The sequence below is a fragment of the Girardinichthys multiradiatus genome, chromosome 15 (assembly GCF_021462225.1).
Source record: "Girardinichthys multiradiatus isolate DD_20200921_A chromosome 15, DD_fGirMul_XY1, whole genome shotgun sequence".
NCBI lineage: Eukaryota > Metazoa > Chordata > Actinopteri > Cyprinodontiformes > Goodeidae > Girardinichthys > Girardinichthys multiradiatus.
The window spans coordinates 4,424,585-4,447,378 of NC_061808.1; the positions used below are offsets into that span (position 1 = coordinate 4,424,585).

Consider the following 22,794-nt stretch of genomic DNA (forward strand, 5'->3'; position numbering starts at 1 on the left):
TGTTCCAGATTATTTCATTACTGCTGACCAGATTATTTAACAATTTCACTTTAAATGAGTTGTTTAATGTTTCAAAACGTGAAACTTCTAGACCACCAAATTTCCTAGGATTACATTAAATATCCTAAAGAGGTTTAAAAGTTTTTCAAACAAAATATTATTTCATTTCATTTGGAGAAAAATAAACTATTTTCTGATAGTTTCTTTTTCTCCAAATGAAATGAAATATTTTGTTCAAAAAAACTTTGTCTTTTTATACATGCAAACCTTCTATGTGTGGATGGAAGAGAAGCTTTGCAGTAGCAGCTGCTGTTGCATTTGTGTGGTAACCGTTCCTTTGGGAAACATCTCACAGGCTTTATTTATTAAAGAGCTGGGCCCATATTCACAAAGAATCCTAGGACTAAAAGTAGCTCCTAGTGACGTCATTCTAAGAAAAATCTTAGAAATTTCCCTCGGTAAGATAACAGTTATTCATGAAGCATCTTAGGCCTTAAGAGAGCTCCTACCGTGAGGAAATGTTAAGAGTAGTGAGGAGGATTTTTTGTGAGTTTAAGATTGTCTTAAGTAAAGAAGATGGTGGAAAGACAGAGAGAAAGTAGAGATATGCTCCTACAACGAAGAAAAGCGAATTAATAAAATGCTACTGGCTTGATGGTGCAGGGATCCACCCCCTAAACAGTCAACTAAATGAGTACATGAACTTCTATAACAATCATACAATTATTAGTATAGAGATAAGATAAACTTTATCATCCCCCTAAAAATTAAATAGTTTCAGCAGCAGGACAGGTTAAAGGTCAACCTCTAGTAAGGTAATATTAGAAGGAATAAGTAAATAATAGAAACAACAATAAATAACTATAAATAAAAAGTGAACAAGTATAGTATAGAATTATTTAAATATTTATAGACTGTAAAATGCTTTCAAAAAATAAATATTTAAAAACTCGAGAAAATATACATAAACTCTAGACAACAGTGCAATAATCTAAAGTACTATATAAATAGAAGGAAGATGTAAATAAGGTGAATGTTTGCTGTACTGATGATGTCATGATGATGTCAGCAGCCTCAGTCTAAATGGTCATCTCCAACGTTCCTCGTCTGTGGAGAAGTTCTCTGGTGCTGCTATCTCCTCTCTAGCTTCTGAATGCAGCAGGAACCAGAGCTGCTCACATTCCAGGCTGGTGCTGAAAGCAGAGGAACGACGCATTGATCTGCTGGGAATGTCTGTTGGTTCCCACCGTGATCCAGGACCAAATCTATCTTTCAACACTCCTCTCCTCTCCTCCACCAGCAGGCTCTGCTCCTCTGTTCACTTCGCTTTTCTCCACCTTTTTTCTCCTTTTTGTTTCGGTCATTTTACCGTTTTGTTCATTATACAAGAAGGAGATCACAGTAAAATGCTGAATTTTAATATCAATATGAAATTAATATGAAATTGATGCAGTATAAAAATGACCAGCATGGAGAGTAAACATAGACAAATTAAAAATAAGCATGTAAATAAACTACGTTGAAATATTTTGATGCTGTGGGACAATTTAATCTTGCTAAATTTGATCATAATTTAAACATTTCTGAATCCAGTCAAAATTCTTTCAAAGGTTAATTTCTCTCAATGGATTTCTAGGAGCACATTTTTTTTTTCTTGTAACATCCAATCGCAGCTCTAGTCACACCTAGCAACAGGGTCAACCACACCTAGCAACAGGGTCAACCACATCTCCTCACTAAGATAGGACCTTCTGTGGTCACCTCACTCAGAGCCGCTCTTAGCAGAGAACTGAATCACCCTTAAGTTAGGAGTCCTTGCCAAAATGTTTTAGGCTAAAATAGAAGCTCTCTGAGAATCTTGTGAACACCGGCCTTGGAGATTAGAAGAAACTTCCTCTGGGTTAAGAGATTTTAATTCTTATAATGAAAACAATGATAGGATATGATTTAGATGACAACTTGTAATCCCTGGTGAAAAACCTTTAAATCATCTTGACCCAACCTGCCAGAAGGAACAATGACTCACCTGCTATCCTGCTGGCTTAAACTCTTTACCATTGTGGGAGTTTTATATTCCAACACTTTGGAAGCTCCATTCATTTCTGATTAGGGCAATGATTCAGATTATTTTAAAAATGTAAAATTATCCACAAGTAATATCTAATATTTTCTTTCTGACCAAATCTTTAGAGTCTTCCTCCTCCTACTAAATGATAACAATCACACAGCTGAATGCCTTTCAGATGGTGCGTTCAAAACTTCAGGAAATCACAGAAAGCTTCATCATACATTGGCTCCCAGTAAAGCCAGTTCAACAATGAAAATCAAGTCAGCTGATTCAGTACTAGATATCCAGTTTAAATAAGGATCATTTAATATAAGCATTGCTTCAGCCTATTTCTTTTTGGTTAGAATGACTGATTTATTTATTTTGAACTTATCAGATGTTTAATTTAAATGTATGTATCAACCAAATAAACTATTTATTCATTCATTCAAAATGGAACAGGATGAATTATGAATTACTCTCAGAACAGAATTACAAAAGTTTGTAATTGTTAACTTAATCAACACGGATATGTAATTTTAATAAAGAGAAATTAAAGCGGACATGTTTTCGTATCACCACTAGAGGGCAGCAAACTAAACTTAATCCTATCAGAAACTTACCAAACATGTTCAGAAAAGCATCTCTATTGACTTATTGTTTCCGCAGACCACAGTGCTGCCTTCAGTTCTTTAAACATACTTTAAAAGCCACCATGTTACACAGCTTTGGTAAGAGGAGGAGGCTGCAGGTATGACTGCAGTTATTTCCATGCAACATTGTAATTCAAGTATTTTATTTAGTTTTAATATGTATATATCACATGTTTAATAAAGTAATTCACAACAAGATAATGCCACTTTAATCTCTAAAATTATATTTAATGAAAAACTGGTTCAAAAAGATTATTTTTATAAGTAGCTAAAAGCTAAACTACTGAGTCCACAGATGTCCAGCTCAGAATGAGACAGGTCCAGAGTCTGGGGGTCTCTCTGTGTTAAAAACACTCTTCAGCTCCTCTCAGTTGTCTGTCTTGCATCCTGCACAGTCAGCAAGCCCCGATCACATGACCTGAAGCACAGACTGCGTCTTAATATTTAGTGAAAATCCTCTCAAAAGCTCAGATCAGAATATGTGCAGAACAGAAGATAAAACTTCAGATAAAGTTTGTTCAGGTGTGCAGCTCAGTGATTTAAACCATAAACTAACAGCACCTGACTTTGGTTCTACTTTAATGGTAGAAAGTTATATTTTAAAGGATGCTGATAGGTTTATAGTACCATTATAAACATGTGTTTTAATGCACCACTCACTAAGTATTCATGTTGTACGCCTTTAGTTCAGTATGTGCAGTCAACATATTTTACAAATACAGCAAAGCTCTATCATAAGAGTAAATGTAAAATTCTGCTGAAAGATTCTTATCACCAAAATTCAACAGAAAAACTGCAACATGAGCTAGAAATGAATGCTGGCTGATGGTATCGCTGAAACTCAAACCCAACGGTCCACTTCCTGTAAACAGGTTCACTAAAAGTTTCCATATCTGGTTATTGTGGTTCAGTGATGTAGCTGTAGAGACCGCAGGGATCGATATCTGCCTCTCTCTTTATTTTAGCCCTAAAAGAAGAGGAAGTCACAGTTTCTTCATCCTGTTTGACCTGCAGCACACAAACCACAAACGGTTAATAATCTATCTACAGTGCCTTGTGAAAGTATTCGGCCCCTTGAACTTTTCAACCTCTTGCCACATTTCAGGCTTCAAACATAAAGATATAAAATTCAACTTTTTTGTGAAGAATCAACAACAAGTGGGACACAATTGTGAAGTGGAAAGAAATTTATTGGATGTGTCAAACTTGTTTAACAAATAAAAAACTGAAAAGTGTGGCGTGCAATATTGTTCAGCCTCCTTGTGTTAATACTTTTTAGCGCTTGGGGTTTGTCTCTATCAGTTTTCACATCGAGGGACTGAAATTCTTGCTCATTCTTCCTTGCAAAACAACTCGAGCTCAGTGAGGTTGGATGGAGAGCGTTCGTGAACAGCAGTCTTCAGCTCTTTCCACAGATTCTTGGTTGGATTCAGGTCTGGACTTTGACTAGGCCATTCCAACACCTGGATACGTTTATTGGTGAACCATTTCCATTGTAGATTTGGCTTTATGTTTTGATCATTGTCTTGTTGGAAGATAAATCTCCGTCCCAGTCTCAGGTCTCTTTCAGACTCCAACAGGTTGTCTTTCAGAATGTTCCTGTATTTGGTCCCATCCATCTTCCCATCAATTTTGACCATCTTCCCTGTCCCTGCTGATGAAAAGCAGGCCCAAACCATGATGCTGCCACCACCATGTTTGACAGTGGGGATGGTGTGTTCAGGGTGATGAGCTGTGTTGCTTTTACGCCAAACATATCGTTTTGCATCGTGGCCAAACAGTTTGATTTTGGTTTCATCTGACCAGAGCACCTTCTTCCACATGTTTGGTGTGTTTCTCCCAGGTGGCTTGTGGCAAACTTTAAATGAGACTTTTTATGGATATCTTTGAGAAATGGCTTTCTTCTTGCTACTCTTCCATAAAGGCCAGATTTGTGCAGTGTACGGCTGATTGTTGTCCTATGGACAGACTCTCCCACCTCAGCTGTAGATCTCTGCAGTTCATCCAGAGTGATCATGGGCCTCTTGGCTGCATCTCTGATCAGTCTTCTCCTTGTTCCAGATGAAAGTTTAGAGGGATGGCCGGGTCTTGGTTTATTTGCAGTGGTCTGATACTCCTTCCATTTTAATATGATTGCTTGCACAGTGCTCCTTGGGATGTTTAAAGCTTGGGAAATCGTTTTGTTTCCAAATCCTGCTTTAAACTTCTCCACAACAGTATCTCGGACCTGCCTGAAAATGTCCGACTTCTGAGTACAAATGGAACGCACCATTGTTCTTCCTCTTCTGATGGCCAATCACAGAGGACAGGGACTTTAACCAATCATGTGTAGCGATATGATGTCGACTGGATTCGCCCACCCACTGCCAAAAAGTAACATCTACTCGCTCCGTGGATCTCTTTTTTGCTCACGGATTTTTGCCAGTGATGTGCCACCATACTCTGGACTATTAGTTTGCAAAGTTGCCTCTGAAGAAGCAAAACACCGATGGAGCAATGTCCTTTAGATAGAGAGCAAAGTAGAGAAGTTTGCTCAGTTTCATGTCTGGAGACATATGACCACAAACACCTCATTCCAACTGTCAAGCACGGTGGTGGAGGACTGATGATTTGGGCTTGTTTTCAGAGGTGCCCTTAAGAGTACTGAACAGTTTACAGCTATTGAGCCAACCATGAACTCTTCTGTGTACCAGAGTGTCATAAGGTCAAATGTGAGGCCATCTGTCTGAAGCTCAAGCTAGAGTCAGTCTTTTAATTATATATTATATTAATATTTAATATTAATATTTAAATATTTTATCAAGCACGTGTTCTCACCGGTTAGCAGTTGAGCTAACAAAAGAAGCTAATAGCTTAGCACCAGAAACAAACACATACCTTTAAAATACCAGGGTTAATAAAAGGGTTAAAATGCATAAGCGCGGACGGCGCGTTATGATCAATATTCTGTTTAAAATCACCCTTTAAATAAAGGTGAGGAAACGTTGTACAAGGGGCGAAGTTTGAAGAAACGTCCAGTCAACAAGCGGCTAACCTGACCTCCGGAGCTGTGGCTTGAAAGACGACTCGTTCTGTCCGTCAACCAGCTGTTCATTACCGTAACCACGGCGGTGCGGGCCGTTGTCCTTCCTTCAGACTCGGCTTGTAGAAACAGTTTCTCTACTGGGGATTATTTCTCTGCGACACAGTTTCAGCAGGCCTCGGAGAGAAAGTAAGCAATGCTTATACCTTAATTCCCCTCTTTATGAATGAAATCACCAGGTACACAAACAGTGCTTCACTCATACTTAACTTTGCATATGATCGAGTGGTCTTATGACAGTCTTGGATCCAGTTTGAACAGTTTATGTCTTTTAGCCAGCAAAAGACATTAGCGTGCTGGGCCTCTCCTGACCGGTCCCACTAGAGGCTGTGTGGAAAGAGGGCGGATGTAGCAACAGCTGTGCTTTTATTTGGGTAGTGGCGTCACAGGAAGTCCGCAGTTATCTCGTTTCCTGGCTGTGCTGGAAGAAGGTTAATGCACTTTATTTTGAAAGTTCCAGAAAAGTCCGTACCAGAGTTTAATGTTGTATCCATGGCTGTGGGTCCCAACAAGTCCAAGCTTTAAAGCTCCTGCAACTTTCAGCCCCTGGCTCAAATTCTCTGCTTTGCATCCCGCCAAAGACAAAGTTCCCAAGCTTCCAAGTAATCTACCTGGATCAAGTATTGGCTGACAGCTCAAGCCTTCATCCTCCTTCAAGCGAACCCTGCTCACCCTCCACCAATCCACATCCAGCTTCCTGAAACCTAACCTCACAGACTCAGCAGCAGTCTCACCGCTCTCCCTGGCTCCACATCATTCTCCCACGTCTAAACTCATCTTCATCTCCAGTAAGCTAAACTTAAAGTCATTTTCTATTACTTCCAAACCGTACTACAAGATTACTTTCCCCTTTCGTCTCTCCCGTACAGTCTGGTGTCTCCAGTTCCAGTTCAATTATTCTCTACTGAAGAAATAAACTTGTTAAACTTTTCTCCTGCCTCCTGAGTGTCTCTCTGCATGTGGGTCAAAATAATTCAACAGACGATGACAATTTCCATATCATCAGCAATTAACATTTTAATCCCTGCCAGAATAAAAATGTTTAGTCAAAAGAAAAACAAACGTGAATTCAAATTTTCTGAACATGTTTTTCTATATTTGGTCAAACCCTGACTGACTAATTCATGCTACACAGATTAACTCCTCTAAATACTATAAGTTCATTCTCATATCTCCATAAAATATCACAGTAAGTGTCCCTTAATATGTCTCAGGTTCCTTTGAAAAAAACAACAGATCTTTACCTTCAAACTGAAGCCCAACGATCAGAACCAGAACCAGACCCAACATCTCTTGTCCTACTGTTAGCTGCTGAACACTGAGACACTTTTCTCTGCTGCAGATCTGAAAATACTGATGTTATTTCCTCTTTGTTGCTGAATTAAAGAAAGATCTTCACCCACAATTTTTGTAGCACAAACTGAACTTGTCAAAACTGAGCATAGAAACAACCTTCCATGTCTTCACTTTGAAACACTCAGATCAACTAAAGTGAGCCATGTTTTATCTGAAATATCTGCTTGTGAAGAATATAAAACAGACCATTAATGAAGTATTATTTTTATAGTTTATCAGTTTTTTGTACAAGCTGTTGTGATTTCCTGTTCATGATCAGTCAAAGAGGAACTGTGATGTATGCTAATGAGCTGCAGTCAGTCCATCAAAACCCAGCAGCTCTGAGACTCTGCAGACAGAGCAGTTAAACCGAGTCAGAACAGAATCCAAACAGGTCATAGTGGACCTCTTACAGCAGAGAGGTCAGACTCAGGGCCAGTGGGGCAAATTTAGCCCATGAGTTAAATCTAAATGTGTACTAAAGCTGGCCATCCAGTAGAGAGCCCATTTACTGCCTATACTACAAATCCCATAGTTCTTTGCTGGTGAGCTGGCTGTCTGTAAGAAGAAGATATGCCAGCTATCTGGTTTGGACCAGAATGCATCAGTATAGATCAGAGTGAAGCAAACTGAACTTTAATGATTATGTTCTTTATTCACTGTTCTTCCTACACAAAGGCACAAACTTGAATGGTTGGATTTTGATTGAAGTAAATTATTAGGCCCAAGCAGCAAAATGCAGCGAAGGCCTATTTGAACTGTTCTGTTTATTATTCTTCTGACAAATGAAGTGGTTTTTTGAAGGCCTGAACATATTAAAAACTCACCAAACGTCACAAAAAATTGTCCCAGGCATTAAATTTTAGTAGTTTAATGTTACTAAAAAAGGGCGTGGCCCACTAAACTGAGATAGGTCAACTGGTAAGTCATAGAGATTTAAAATTTGATACATAGGTAGATTCCTCTAAATCATGAAAAAAATTGTATGAACTGTATTTGATGTGATGAAGGTCAGCTGAGTGTGGCAGCAGCAGAACGTTCTTCATCATTTTCATAGTTCACTGTCATCATCAACAGCATCATGAACCTGTGAGATACAACCAAACATTAACTGGATAATACAGTTATAAAAACACACTGAACATTTAAAGAGATATTTCAAAGCATCACAAATGTTACAACAGAGAAAATCCTTCATAGCAGCTCATCTGTTTGTTACTCAGGTAAAAGAACAGTTTTACACAATTTAACATCAATAAATCTTCTTTAAGATAAAATTAACTGAAAAAATACAGTGAAACATATTTTAATCTCATTCAGGATTTAAGATATTTTGATTATTTTTATCATTCAAACAAAAACCCACAAACAGAGATTCTTATTCCATTAAGAACATTCTAACTGTACAAAGAAAGGACCCAACTGGGCTTTGAACCCAGAACCTTCTTGCTGCAGCAGCTTGTAAATCTGTGAACAAACATCATCTCAGCAGAGAGTAGAAGGTGAAACGTTTTAATGCAATACTGTTTAAATAATGTTTGAAACTGGAAACTTAAAGTTGGAGGAAACAAGTTTGACATTTAGAATCTATATGTAAAAGATCTATGAAGGTATTTTTCATCTTTGATTGTTTCACTTACATTAATGTCTTTCTGTGGCTTTTTGCTTCCTGGGATGGAAAGGAAGATGAAGAGATTAACATCACAGTTCTGTCAATCTGCTCCATTGTAGTTCAGTTTCCTCACCTCTGGTTCTGATGATACCAACAGTGATTCCAACCATCAGGATCAGTCCTGTGATCCTCAGAGTCAACATGATGAAGCTCAGAGGAGACCAGTCCGTGAAATCTGTGGATGAGAACGTGCAGAGAAGAAGAAAACATGTTTAACATGATGGTGGATTGTACATCAAAATCAACAGCATCTTCTCTCCAACACATTATGGCAGATATGTAACATGTTTTTATCTTCACACATTAAAAAATGGGCAGTAAATTGAGATGTTTCAAATGTAGGAACCAGCTGGAGATCATTCAACAGTCAGTGTCCTACTTGGTGGAGATGACTGGTTCTGCAATGAAGAAGTTTAGCTGCTATTTGAACTTTAAACCTTGATCTCCAGGATCATTGCTGCCTGGGACATGAGGAGCTGCAGCAGGTCTCAAACTAACTCCTCTTCAAACTAATAAAACGTTCAAACCCATCGTCTCTAACAAGATGAGAAAAAAGGGTCAAATATAATTTTAAACAAAAAGGGAGAGAATCCTTAGTGCTTATTCAGTCAGTCAGTCATTTTCTACCAGTTATTCCATAGTGGGTCACGGGGAAGCTGGTGCCTATCTCCAGCAGTCTACGGACGAGAGGCGGGGTCACCCTGGACAGGTCGCCAGTCCATCGCAGGGCAACACACAAAAAACCACGCACACACTCATTCATACACCTAAGGGAAATTAAGAGAGACCAATTAACCTAACAGTCATGTCTTTGGACTGTGGGAGGAAGCCGGAGTACCCGGTGAGAACCCACGCATGCACGGGAAGAACATGCAAACTCCATGCAGAAAGACCCCCGGCCGGGAATCAAACCCAGAACCTTCTTGCTGCAAGGCAACAGTGCTACCAACTTACACGACGAACAGGAATAAAAGAGAAAAATAATTATAAGCAAATACAGATACATAGAAATGGTAAAACATTAAGACAGTGATGCTAGCTCACTCTGGGTTAAAGGCCAAAGAGAAAAAATTTGTTTTTAAACGGATTTTAAAAACAGCAAGGGAGGGAGCCTGTCTGACATTCAGGGGCAGCTCATTCCACCATTTAGGAGCCCAAACTGCAAAGGCCCTGTCTCCTCTGGTTTTATAGACAGTCTTCAGGACTGCCAAAAGCATCTGATCACATGATCTAAGAGCACACAAAGGCATATACGGTTGAAGCAGCTCAGACCAATAAGGAGGAGTAAGACCATTAAGAGACTTAAGAACCAATAAAAGAATTTTAAAATGGATTCAGAACTGAGCAGGAAGCCAATGAAGGGACGCCAAAACTGGAGCTATGTGCTCTTGTTTAGAATTAACTGTTAAAAACCGTACAGCAGCTTTTTGTACCAGATGCATGTTTCAAAAAAAGCCTGATGCAAACTAAAATTTAAACAGATATCAACATACATACATAGTATAGATGTAATAACACACATTTATTCAACCTTTGCCCTAATAAGACGACATTATACCTTCTAACACAGATGGTGTCGGTCAGATGGTTTTATGGTTTTAGGGCAATAAACAATTACAATATATTTACATCACTTTCAATAAAGTTTAGTGCCATCATTTGTTTTTTTCTGTTATTGTAAACTTTAGATTCTGGTTAAGATCTGACTATCAGCTACTTAAAACACATATTAAACCATACCTTCCTGCATCATTTTCTGTTTATTCCACTTGGCAGTTGCCCACTAAACTTCAGGTAACATTTTTATTATAAGATGACCAGATTACCATAAGGAGATCTGTGTATATCCAGAAATAATCTCAGATAACATCTGCAGGTTTTAACACAAACTCCTGTTTGTTTTAAAGTAAGTCAGGCTATTATCACACAGTGAGCTTAAAGAGCTTAATTACACCATCAGACAGACTGGTAGCACATTTTGTAATAATGTCATCATAAGATATCAAACTTTCTAATAAATGTAATTTTTACCAAAAAACAATAATCTTATTGTTAGATCATAAGTTCTACAGCTACTGAGTTATGGTACACAGTGATGTATAGAAAATCAGGCTAAGAATAGAAGTCTATTTTCCACGTAGGAACAACAAGTCTTATAATGAACATGTTGAGGTAAAACATGAACAGAACAGATACTTTCTTCCTTTAAATAGACCCTCTGCCCTCAGATTTTGGAAAAGATGCAGGAAGGTTTAATATGTGTGTTAATTAGCTGATAGTAAGATATGAACGAGAAGTTTTAGCTTACAATAACTTAAGTCCCCTTTTCTTTCATATGGTTTGTCTCAGTGTTTCTAAGCTACAGCAGATAATAAAAAAAGATTTTTAACCTTGTTTGTCCAGAATAAAAACCAAATCAAGCACTTTTTATTTTAGGTGGAAAACTGGTTTAGAAAATATTGTCCAATCTATCTGAAATGAGAAGTGATATTCACTTAAAGGACTTTTATATAGAATATGGTCACATATAATTGTGGTAATTCCTGCTTTTATTCTTATTCACTCAGTAAATAAAGTCATCATACCTTTAAACACAGCAGTGTAGTGAGCTTCTACCTTCACGATGTTCTCTACAACAAACCGGCAGGTGTATGTTCTGTTGGTGCCACTCTGATGCTGCACAGTTAGAGAGGAAGCACATCTCCTTGGTTCTAACTTGAACCCAACACCTTCACCAGTCAGCCCAGTTCCTGTCTCATCCACCCAGAGGAGGCTGTTCTTTGGACACGGATCCAACCCACTGTATCTCTCCAGAGAACAGTTTAATGTGACATCTCCATCCTTTGTTGGATCATCCTCTGGTGGAGATGGAGAGACTGGAAGAAAAATAAAAACTGTTGTCTCAGTCTGAAAGATGCAGAAGTAACTTTCTCTAAAACTCTAAAAAATACAACTTTATCTCAGGCTGCAAAGATTAGAATAAAAAATAAGAAAGATTTACAAATAACCTCTTTGATGAAACATTAGATGTTGTCTACATGTTACTTGGTGATTGATCTGCAGTAATATTACAGATCTGAGCAGGTATTCATCAGCATGATGGAACAAATCAAGAAATCTTTACAAATAAATGTAAAAGATAGAGGTTTGATCAAACCATTGAACCACACACAATACAAGATAAACTAATTGAATCTAAACAGCCTCACAGCAGCTCAGCACAACGTTCATTCTGATGAACCTACTTCCTGATGTCAGCTGATGTCGGGTCCTAAAAGCTCGGCCCCACCTTTAGCTCAACCAGGAAGCAGCAGACACCCAACAAAGATAACTCAACAAAAACACAGTTGGGGGCAGAAATAAAATTTAAAAACCACATTGTGAGTTTCATTTGATCATTGTTAGGTATAAATAATCATCAATTAAATGAAAATACCTGTTTAATATCAGATAATTGACTATATAGTTAAACCAAGTGTGTGGACTGTAATGTTTGATTGAAGCCATCACACGGTGCTGAATAAATGATTGTTTCTCACTCTGACAGAACAACATTTTAACTTCTGACTACATCAAATATTCATCAGATATTCATCATAACTGTTGATGTCAGAAACATCTGTCCAACACAAGTATTTCACAATGTTAGTCAGAAGGAAAAAGTCTGACTGTGTCAAATCTTTCAAGTCTACATACTCACTGGTCAAGACACTCAGAAGCAGACTGCCATCATTGATGTTTCGTGAACCAGATCGACAGGTGTAACGTCCAGCATCCTCAGCAGTGATGTTGTTGATGATCAGAGAGCAGTTACTGTCCACATTTAACCTGGCAGCTCGAGGTGAACTCTCAACAACTTTTCCATCCTTAACCTCAAATGGAAAGTTTGTGCTTGGATCTCTGAGGTAAAACCAGTTAACAATGGAGCACGAGTAAGAAGATGAAGAACTTCTACAAGGTAGAACAACATCATCTCCAGCTCTGTGATAGAGATGAAGTTCTCCTCCACTGGTCCCTGCAGCAGAGACAAAGACACAATATAGTTTTACACACTTCATCCTCCACAAACACAATCATGAAGGTAAAATTAAATATGTTGTCATTTATTTATTTTATATTACAGTAATTTCCATATTTGCATCATTTTTTTAAAACTTTTTTTTATATCATAAGTGATTAACATTTTAATCCCCGTCAGGTTAGAAGTTTGAGATAAATAAAGAAAACAGATCTTTGCCTTGAAACTGAAGCACAACGATCAGAACCAGAACCAGACCTAACATCTCGTTTTCTAGTAGCTGCTGAACACTAAGAGACTTTTCTCTGCTGCTGATCTGAAAGTATTGATATTTCTTCTTTGTGGCTGAATTAAAGAATGAAAACATCTTCAATCCAACACTCGCCACGTATTCTGTCATTTTGCTCTCGTCACACTTGTGTTTTTTTAGAAACTGAAGGAAAACCACAAACAACAGGAACTAGTTGCACAAACTTTAGTCAGAAACGAACAAAAAACTACATTTAACTCATTCACTTTGTAACACTCAGATCAACTATAGTAAGCTATGTTTTAGCTGAAAGACCTGCTTGTAAAGAAACAGGTGATTATTGAAGTTTTATTTCAATCTGAAAAGACTCAAAGAAAGGGATGGCAATTAGAAAAGTTTTAATGATGAGAAATTACATGGTTATTTCTTTGGCGCTCGGACCTGGGAGGAAGACATGAATGCTGAGAATAACATGAGCTAAGATGATCATTTGTAAGGCTTAGATTTAGAGATGTCTTCCCCCCAAAATAAGGGCCGAGGCCTAATTAAGTACTAAAGGGGGCATCTAACAGGAAAGTAGAATTAAATAAGAAAGGAAGAGAGAAGAGAAAGATTAAAGCAGAGAAAAGAAGTTTGTAAATAGGCTATAAAGCAAGGAAAATAATAGAGAAGCAAAGAAGATGATAGATATGCTGTGATGGCAATGCATGATAAAGCGTATATTCTGCAGAGGATTTACATATAAAGATATGGAATAAAGCTATGAACATATCAGCTGAGCATACAAATAGATAGAACGGGGAATGCAGGAATAAAGGCAGGAAATGAGAGGGTAATTAAACGGAAGGAGGAGTATAAATGAAACGGGAAATAGGAGTGGTTAAAGAAGGAAAAATAAGATGAAGAAATTACGGAAAACTATGGAGTGCTGAAAATGTCATGAAAGAAATGCAGATGAAGATAAGAAATAAAACTATAATAAAGATCTATTAATAGGGGTTGGAAAATAAATTGAACTTCAAGGCAGAAAGCAGGAGGGAGGATAAACATACCCGAATGAAAGCATAAGAAGACAAGGAATAATCAGCCTCCAATTAAAGGAGGGAGAAACAAATGGAAAAGTACTTTTTGAAGAACATAGGTGAGCTAGAGTGAGGGAGAAAATTAGACAAGACTGGCAGGTGCTGAGGGGAAGAGTCCTGCAAAACAGAAACATGACGATTGAACAAAGCCAATGATGGATAAAGGCCAACCACCCCCAGGGATTGTGGGGAGCTCTTACCTGAGAGCTGATTAAACATTTAGCAGATAGAACGCAGTGGAAATTAGGGCGAACATAGGAAGAAAAGGATGAAGAAGAGTAACGACCCAATTGCTGGAGAGCGGCTGAAGGAGAGACATTGGGTCGCTGCAGTAGTGGCTGCTCCTATTCTGAAGGAATGGCGTGAAAACTGGATGGGGCGTAATGCATTGAACTGGGACATGCCTATAATATTTGAGAAACCAGGATGCAGACATGGGGCTCCTTCTAGCATGAGAAATGGGGCATGTGAAGGAAAAGGATTTAAAAGTAGTAAAAGGCTAAACCTGATGAATAATAGAATGCGGGTTGATATTAACAAGGATGAAGAGATGGATTCAATCAACCTTAGACTTTAAAAGGAGAAATTGAAGTAGACTGATTGGGAGAAACAACAGAAGACCTAGGAACTAAATAGAATAATCTGGAACATGATGAGCAGGAATGAAGAATTTATGAGTTATGACTTGAGGTAAGGCATAATACCTTAGATGACGAGTGGCTTCGACTAACGGGATCGACCACTGCTGCATTATCAGAAAAAGCGGCGATGCGCTTCTTCCAGAAATGCCCCAGATGCAGCAGGCTATAGTGATGAGATGATCTCATAGAAAGCTGGGGATTCAGATTGGGGAAGAAAGGAAGCCTTACATCGGAAACGAATTGCCCTGAGAAACCCCCCAAAACCTACGGACGGAGCTACGTCCGTGTAAATGACCTACTAATATTGACTGTTCATAAATTATTTCATAAGAGTTTGTTATTCTGCTGCGACAGTAGAGCAATTAGTGCTCATGTTGAAACGCATAGTCCAGGAAGGTGTGGTAAACCACTGAACGGAGCAGCGCCAACACAGTGTGCAGAGAGAAAGTGTGCTCACAATTAATACGGGAAAAGATAGTTATGATGAATATCGTAACAGGAAATAGTTTCTTAGCGCCTGGTTGATAAAGGAACAAGGTTGAAATATAATAATAATATTAATCCCTGACTGGCTGCCTGGGGTTCCACCATCAGGTGAAAAGGGTCGATAGCCAATGAGCCACATGCTTGACTCCACCCCTGGGAGGTCATATCCACCTGTTTGCAGATTACAGTGGAGAATGGTGCCAGTTGCCACAGACAGGAAGAAAGAGAGAAGAAACGTTCAATGGTCTCTTAGCCAGGCACTAAGGGAAGCATCTCAACTTGTTACTCTGAAGATAAACACCTAAAAGTATATATAGGTAAACTCTGCTATTAAAATGACTTTCTCAAAGCCTTTTGGGAATAAGACCATTAAGACAGCCTTTCTCGTCAACTAAAAAACTGGCTGCTTCCGGCAAAAATGAGTGCTTACATATTAAAAGCTGCGTCGAGGACAAAGTTTTGTCGTTCAAGTACAATTTCCTTTTTGTTGAGAGTCACAGAGAAGCACACAGGCTCTTCCTTTACAACTCGGTGTTTAAATGGAAGACAAACAGAAGAGAAGGAGTGCAGCAAGGTCATGTGCTGAGCTTACTTGACATGCGAATACCAAGTTACATTTATTTAATTTTTTCAGTAGAGAGTGCCAATATTCTTAGTACTTTATGCACGCTTAATCGCAATACGAAAGTTTATTAGTTTCGATATCATAAACTAAACTAAAGTCACAGACAGTTGAAATATATATTTTATATCATTTCATGGCACTGGGAAATATAGGGAGGTGAGATGTTTAACAAATATATGGCGAAACGGGGTAAAAGCACTCAAAGGAAAGATTGTCAAGGACGAAAGGGTTGTAATAATTTAAGATACATAAGTCTTTTATGGTAAGGTTATGAGGCAAAGAGGTTAAAAGCAGCATATAGATTGAGTTATTAAAGGTATTTACATTCTGCATATCCTTAGATCTTACAATGTGATCACATGCAAGGCTCTTTCAACAAAAGGATTGTGAACCATCCGCTGAGAGACCTTCTTTTAAACCGGGACGCTACAGACTGTAAAACTTAAGACGAGTCAGCTGAACGAACGACGACGATGGAAGAGAAGGAGATACCGTTCCAGTTAGAAAGGAGACTGGAGCGGAAAGCCCGGCAATTTGTGACCGTGCAGAAGTTCTGGAAAAAGGAAGAGAAGAGCAAAGCGCTCTGATGTCCGACCAAGCCGCTGGAATCAGAAGGTGGCTGCAATATAAATGTCAGTGGAAAGAACAGACCAGTCTAAGCAGGCTCTTGATTGAGCGAGGGTGGATGCAGCTAAGGCTGAGAAGGACTAGAGATACTGATGAAAAACGAGCAGCCATATTAGAAATAGGACAAAGATGAGGGACAGAAAGTATTGAATTATCTATGCTCGGGTGAAACTATGCAGCTGGCGACTCTGAATGCCTAGAGACGGCTGAGCGCCAAAAGAGGATCCTCAGAAATGTTAGGGAGAATCTTTAATAATATTAAGCATAGCTGATTTCTTCCATACATCCCATAAAGATAAGAATACACATCGACACATACGGGGATAAATGGCCTAAGGTTTTGACATGAATGACCTGTGGCGATCCGAGACGGGAGCCTCCGTGCAGATCTCTGTAATCATTCCTCTGCTTAATTAGAATAAAAGAGCTGAAAGTTACAAGCTGATTGAGAGGCGTTCCTTTAAGAGTCAGTGTTAGATAGAGAGTGTGATCACTTCTGGGGACCAAGGACCGGAGGAACTCCAAGACGTCTGACCGGCAGCAGGGTGCGGTAGTTCGGACAGAAAGCCGGGGACGAGATGATTTAAATGAAGCAGAAAAGCCATCAGAGGAAGCGATACATTAGACAGCTTCAGGAGATGGTAAAATGAGAGAAACCAGATTAATGAGCTGCCTCCCCAGGATTTAGAGCTGAGTCTGAACGAGATGGTAGAATACATGAGAGTAAATGATCAACCTGAATGAAAAGAGGGGTGGGAAACACCGCACGCTTGAAGACCACATGAATGAAAAAGATAGAGAAGAGAGAGTGGAGTGATACATCTCACCTAGAGACGAGCTAGGCCGGGCGCTACCAAGGGCGAACGCCGGTGGAAGGGGCCGAGGAGCGGGCAGCGACGATGGCGCGGGAAAGAGGAAGTGCTGGCGTAGCAGAGATGGCGGTGAACTCACAGAGCAGGTGAGTAAGGGATGACGTGGAGCGTTGGAGAGAATCCATGAACGAGATGAATGAAGCAGGGAAAATGTAGGATGGTCGTTTGAGGGATGAAAATGAAAGGAGAAACTGCTGGAGAAACCAGGTCGGGTGACGTGGCAGCGGGAGCCGGTGAGGAGGCAGGGCTACCTCGGCGACGCTTAGCAGGAGAAGTGCAGGAGTTCTTAATGGGCTTCCACTTGCCCAGATCTGAGACAAGGAAGAAATGAGCCATGAAGCGAGGCGAGCGCTCCTACGAGCGGTAGGGGAGGAAGGATTATGAGAGTCTGTTACGAACAGTGCGAGGAGGCGTCGGAGTCGTAGATGAGCTCAGCTGACAAGCGAGGAAGAACACAGCTGAAGGTCCTTTAAAAACAAGGCGTCGGAAGGTGATTGGATGGAGAACCAGATGGACAGGGATCTGCTGATTGGAAGGCCGGGAGACGCACAGAAGAGTCCTTGGAAGGTGGAGGCGGTGAAGGTGAGTCTTTCATTCTGAATTTTCGTTTAAACTCCATTTGAACTTTAAACCTTGATCTCCAGGAAAACTGCTGCCTGGGACATGAGGAGCTGCAGCAGGTCTCAAACTAACTCCTCTTGAAACTAATAAAACGTTCAAACCCATCGTCTCTAACAAGATGAGAAAAAAGGGTCAAATATAATTTTAAACAAAAAGGGAGAGAATCCTTAGTGCTTATTCAGTCAGTCAGTCATTTTCTACCAGTTATTCCATAGTGGGTCACGGGGAAGCTGGTGCCTATCTCCAGCAGTCTACGGGCGAGAGGCGGGGTCACCCTGGACAGGTCGCCAGTCCATCGCAGGGCAACACACAAAAAACCACGCACACACTCATTCATACACCTAAGGGAAATTAAGAGAGACCAATTAACCTAACAGTCATGTCTTTGGACTGTGGGAGGAAGCCGGAGTACCCGGTGAGAACCCACGCATGCACGGGGAGAACATGCAAACTCCATGCAGAAAGACCCCAGGCCGGGAATCAAACCCAGAACCTTCTTGCTGCAAGGCAACAGTGCTACCAACTTACACGACGAACAGGAATAAAAGAGAAAAATAATTATAAGCAAATACAGATACATAGAAATGGTAAAACATTAAGACAGTGATGCTAGCTCACTCTGGGTTAAAGGCCAAAGAGAAAAAATGGGGTTTAAACGGATTTTAAAAACAGCAAGGGAGGGAGCCTGTCTGACATTCAGGGGCAGCTCATTCCACCATTTAGGAGCCCAAACTGCAAAGGCCCTGTCTCCTCTGGTTTTATAGACAGTCTTCAGGACTGCCAAAAGCATCTGATCACATGATCTAAGAGCACACAAAGGCATATACGGTTGAAGCAGCTCAGACCAATAAGGAGGAGTAAGACCATTAAGAGACTTAAAAACCAATAAAATAATTTTAAAATGGATCAGAACTGAGCAGGAAGCCAATGAAGGGACGCCAAAACTGGAGCTATGTGCTCTTGTTTAGAATTAACTGTTAAAAACCGTGCAGCAGCATTTTGTACCAGATGCATGTTTCAAAAAAAGCCTGATGCAAACTAAAATTTAAACAGATATCAACATACATACATAGTATAGATGTAATAACACACATTTATTCAACCTTTGCCCTAATAAGACGACATTATACCTTCTAACACAGATGGTGTCGGTCAGATGGTTTTATGGTTTTAGGGCAATAAACAATTACAATATATTTACATCACTTTCAATAAAGTTTAGTGCCATCATTTGTTTTTTTCTGTTATTGTAAGCTTTAGATTCTGGTTAAGATCTGACTATCAGCTACTTAAAACACATATTAAACCATACCTTCCTGCATCATTTTCTGTTTATTCCACTTGGCAGTTGCCCACTAAACTTCAGGTAACATTTTATTATAAGATGACCAGATTACCATAAGGAGATCTGTGTATATCCAGAAATAATCTCAGATAACATCTGCAGGTTTTAACACAAACTCCTGTTTGTTTTAAAATAAGTCAGGCTATTATCACACAGTGAGCTTAAAGAGCTTAATTACACCATCAGACAGACTGGTAGCACATTTAGTAATAATGTCATCATAAGATATCAAACTTTCTAATAAATGTAATTTTTACCAAAAAACAATAATCTTATTGTTAGATCATAAGTTCTACAGCTACTGAGTTATGGTACACAGTGATGTATAGAAAATCAGGCTAAGAATAGAAGTCTATTTTCCACGTAGGAACAACAAGTCTTATAATGAACATGTTGAGGTAAAACATGAACAGAACAGATACTTTCTTCCTTTAAATAGACCCTCTGCCCTCAGATTTTAGAAAAGATGCAGGAAGGTTTAATATGTGTGTTAATTAGCTGATAGTAAGATATGAACGAGAAGTTTTAGCTTACAATAACTTAAGTCCCCTTTTCTTTCATATGGGTTGTCTCAGTGTTTCTAAGCTACAGCAGATAATAAAAAAAGATTTTTAACCTTGTTTGTCCAGAATAAAAACCAAATCAAGCACTTTTTATTTAGGTGGAAAACTGGTTTAGAAAATATTGTCCAATCTATCTGAAATGAGAAGTGATATTCACTTAAAGGACTTTTATATAGAATATGGTCACGTATAATTGTGGTAATTCCTGCTTTTATTCTTATTCACTCAGTAAATAAAGTCATCTTACCTTTAAACACAGCAGTGTAGTGAGCTTCTACCTTCACGCTGTTCTCTACAACAAACCGGCAGGTGTATGTTCTGTTGGTGCCACTCTGATGCTGCACAGTTAGAGAGGAAGCACATCTCCTTGGTTCTAACTTGAACCCAACACCTTCACCAGTCAGCCCAGTTCCTGTCTCATCCACCCAGAGGAGGCTGTTCTCTGGACACCGATCAAACCCACTATATCTCTCCAGAGAACAGTTTAATGTGACATCTCCATCCTTTGTTGGATCAGCATCTGGTGGAGATGGAGAGACTGGAAGAAAAATAAAAACAGTTGTCTCAGTCTGAAAGATGCAGAAGTAACTTTCTCTAAAACTCTAAAAAAATACAACTTTATCTCAGGCTGCAAAGATTAGAATAAAAAATAAGAAAGATTTACAAATAACCTCTTTGATGAAACATTAGATGATGTCTACATGTTACTTGGTGATTGATCTGCAGTAATATTGCAGATCTGAGCAGGTATTCATCAGCATGATGGAACAAATCAAGAAATCTTTACAAATGAATGTAAAAGATAGAGGTTTGATCAAACCATTGAACCACACACAATACAAGATAAACTAATTGAATCTAAACAGCCTCACAGCAGCTCAGCACAACGTTCATTCTGATGAACCTACTTCCTGATGTCAGCTGATGTCGGGTCCTAAAAGCTCGGCCCCACCTTTAGCTCAACCAGGAAGCAGCAGACACCCAACAAAGATAACTCAACAAAAACACAGTTGGGGGCAGAAATAAAATTTAAAAACCACATTGTGAGTTTCATTTGTTCATTGTTAGGTATAAATAATCATTAATTAAATGAAAATACCTGTTTAATATCAGATAATTGACTATATAGTTAAACCAAGTATGTGGACTGTAATGTTTGATTGAAGCCATTGATTATTGATTATAAAAACTTATCAAAATATTTTAATTAAAAATCATAATTTAAAACAAATAAATTCAGACCAAAAATCATTTCTTACAAATAAAGATCAGAGATACACTCTGGTGGTGTGATTATAGGGCTCACAGCACTTAATTACATCTAGTTAATTATAATTAATAATTATTAACCAAAACCACACCAAATGTCACTATGTTATCAACCGCTTGACCAAATGGTGGAATTCTAACCTTATCTTGACAGATAATTACTCTTCCACAAAATAAACATAATTGCTGTCTTTTTATCTGTGTGAACATTTATTAAATCAATAGTCCCTCTTACAGCTAAACTATTCTGGTCCAACAACGTTCACCTAACTAAATATGCACTATTCTACAAAAAGGCTCACACTAATAATCAAAAATAAGGATGTGTGCTGAGGGTAGATGAAGATCAGAACAACAGTTGGACAAATGAGAATAACAACAATTTGGATTAACTTGGAAAGATGATGAAAAACCATGACGTTGTGAAGCCTTTCTCCGTGTGGAAAGTCGTCTCCTTGGGAACAAACCTCTGTGGGTTTCACCTGTTCCTGGGTTGCGTCGGACGGTTTTTCGATCGGGGAATATGAATCTTCTGATCTTCTTGGATCAGACAGATTTCCAGCTTTCAAGCTCTTCCAGGAATGGCCGTGTGGAGGAAAAGTAAGCCCGCCGGCGAGCTTCTATTTCTGCAGAGATTGTCCCCTTACATCGTAAACCAGGACTTGGAAATGGCGGCTAAAAGTTTGTTTCCTCAGATTTTTATAAACTCTAAAGACATCAGAGCTCCGACGACCGTTGCTGCGGCGCATGTCGAGCTGCGCAGCTCAGTCGTCCATTAGACACAAAATGGATGACCCAACACCATCACACAGTGCTGAATAAATGATTGTTTCTCACTCTGACAGAACAACATTTTAACTTCTGACTGCATCAAATATTCATCAGATATTCATCATAACTGTTGATGTCAGAAACATCTGTCCAACACAAGTATTTCACAATGTTAGTCAGAAGGAAAAAGTCTGACTGTGTCAAATCTTTCAAGTCTACATACTCACTGGTCAAAACATCCAGAAACAGTCTGTCATCATAGAGGATTCCTGAACCAAGTCCACAGAAGTAAAGTCCAGCATCCTCAGCAGTGATGTTGTTGATGATCAGAGAGCAGTTACTGTCCACATTTAACCTGGCAGCTCGAGGTGAACTCTCAACAACCTTTCCATCCTTAACCTCCAATGAAATGCTTGTGATTATATCTCTGAGGTAAAACCAGTTAACAATGGAGCACGAGTAAGAAGATGAAGAACTTCTACAAGGTAGAACAACATCATCTCCAGCTCTGTGATAGAGATGAAGTTCTCCTCCACTGGTCCCTGCAGCAGAGACAAAGACACAATATAGTTTTACACACTTCATCCTCCACAAACACAATCATGAAGGTAAAATTAAATATGTTGTCATTTATTTAAGATCACATTTAAGTTATTATAATGTACATTTTTTACAACCATTTAAAACCCTATTTTAGACATTTTCATACCATCAGTTATTAACATTTTAATCCCTATGAGGTTAGAAGTTTGAGATGTTTTTATATATTTGGTCAAAACCTGATTGAATAATTCATGCTACACAGATTAACTCCTGTAAAAACTAAATGTTCTCA

The 22,794-nt window shown here is 39.0% G+C and overlaps 1 protein-coding gene across 2 annotated transcripts in view; it reads right to left on the reverse strand.

The window, feature by feature from the left end:
* The window catches only part of LOC124881732 (titin-like), a 144,177-nt gene that overhangs the window by 37,885 nt on the left and 83,498 nt on the right, over positions 1–22,794 (reverse strand). For both annotated transcript variants that reach the window (XM_047387484.1, XM_047387485.1), the window contains 5 exons: positions 22,187–22,501; positions 20,167–20,457; positions 12,490–12,804; positions 11,375–11,665; positions 8,863–8,964 (listed from right to left, as the gene is read on the reverse strand). In XM_047387484.1, the coding sequence (XP_047243440.1) occupies positions 8,863–8,964; positions 11,375–11,665; positions 12,490–12,804; positions 20,167–20,457; positions 22,187–22,501 (1,314 nt within the window). The remainder of the gene's footprint in view (positions 1–8,862; positions 8,965–11,374; positions 11,666–12,489; positions 12,805–20,166; positions 20,458–22,186; positions 22,502–22,794) is intronic.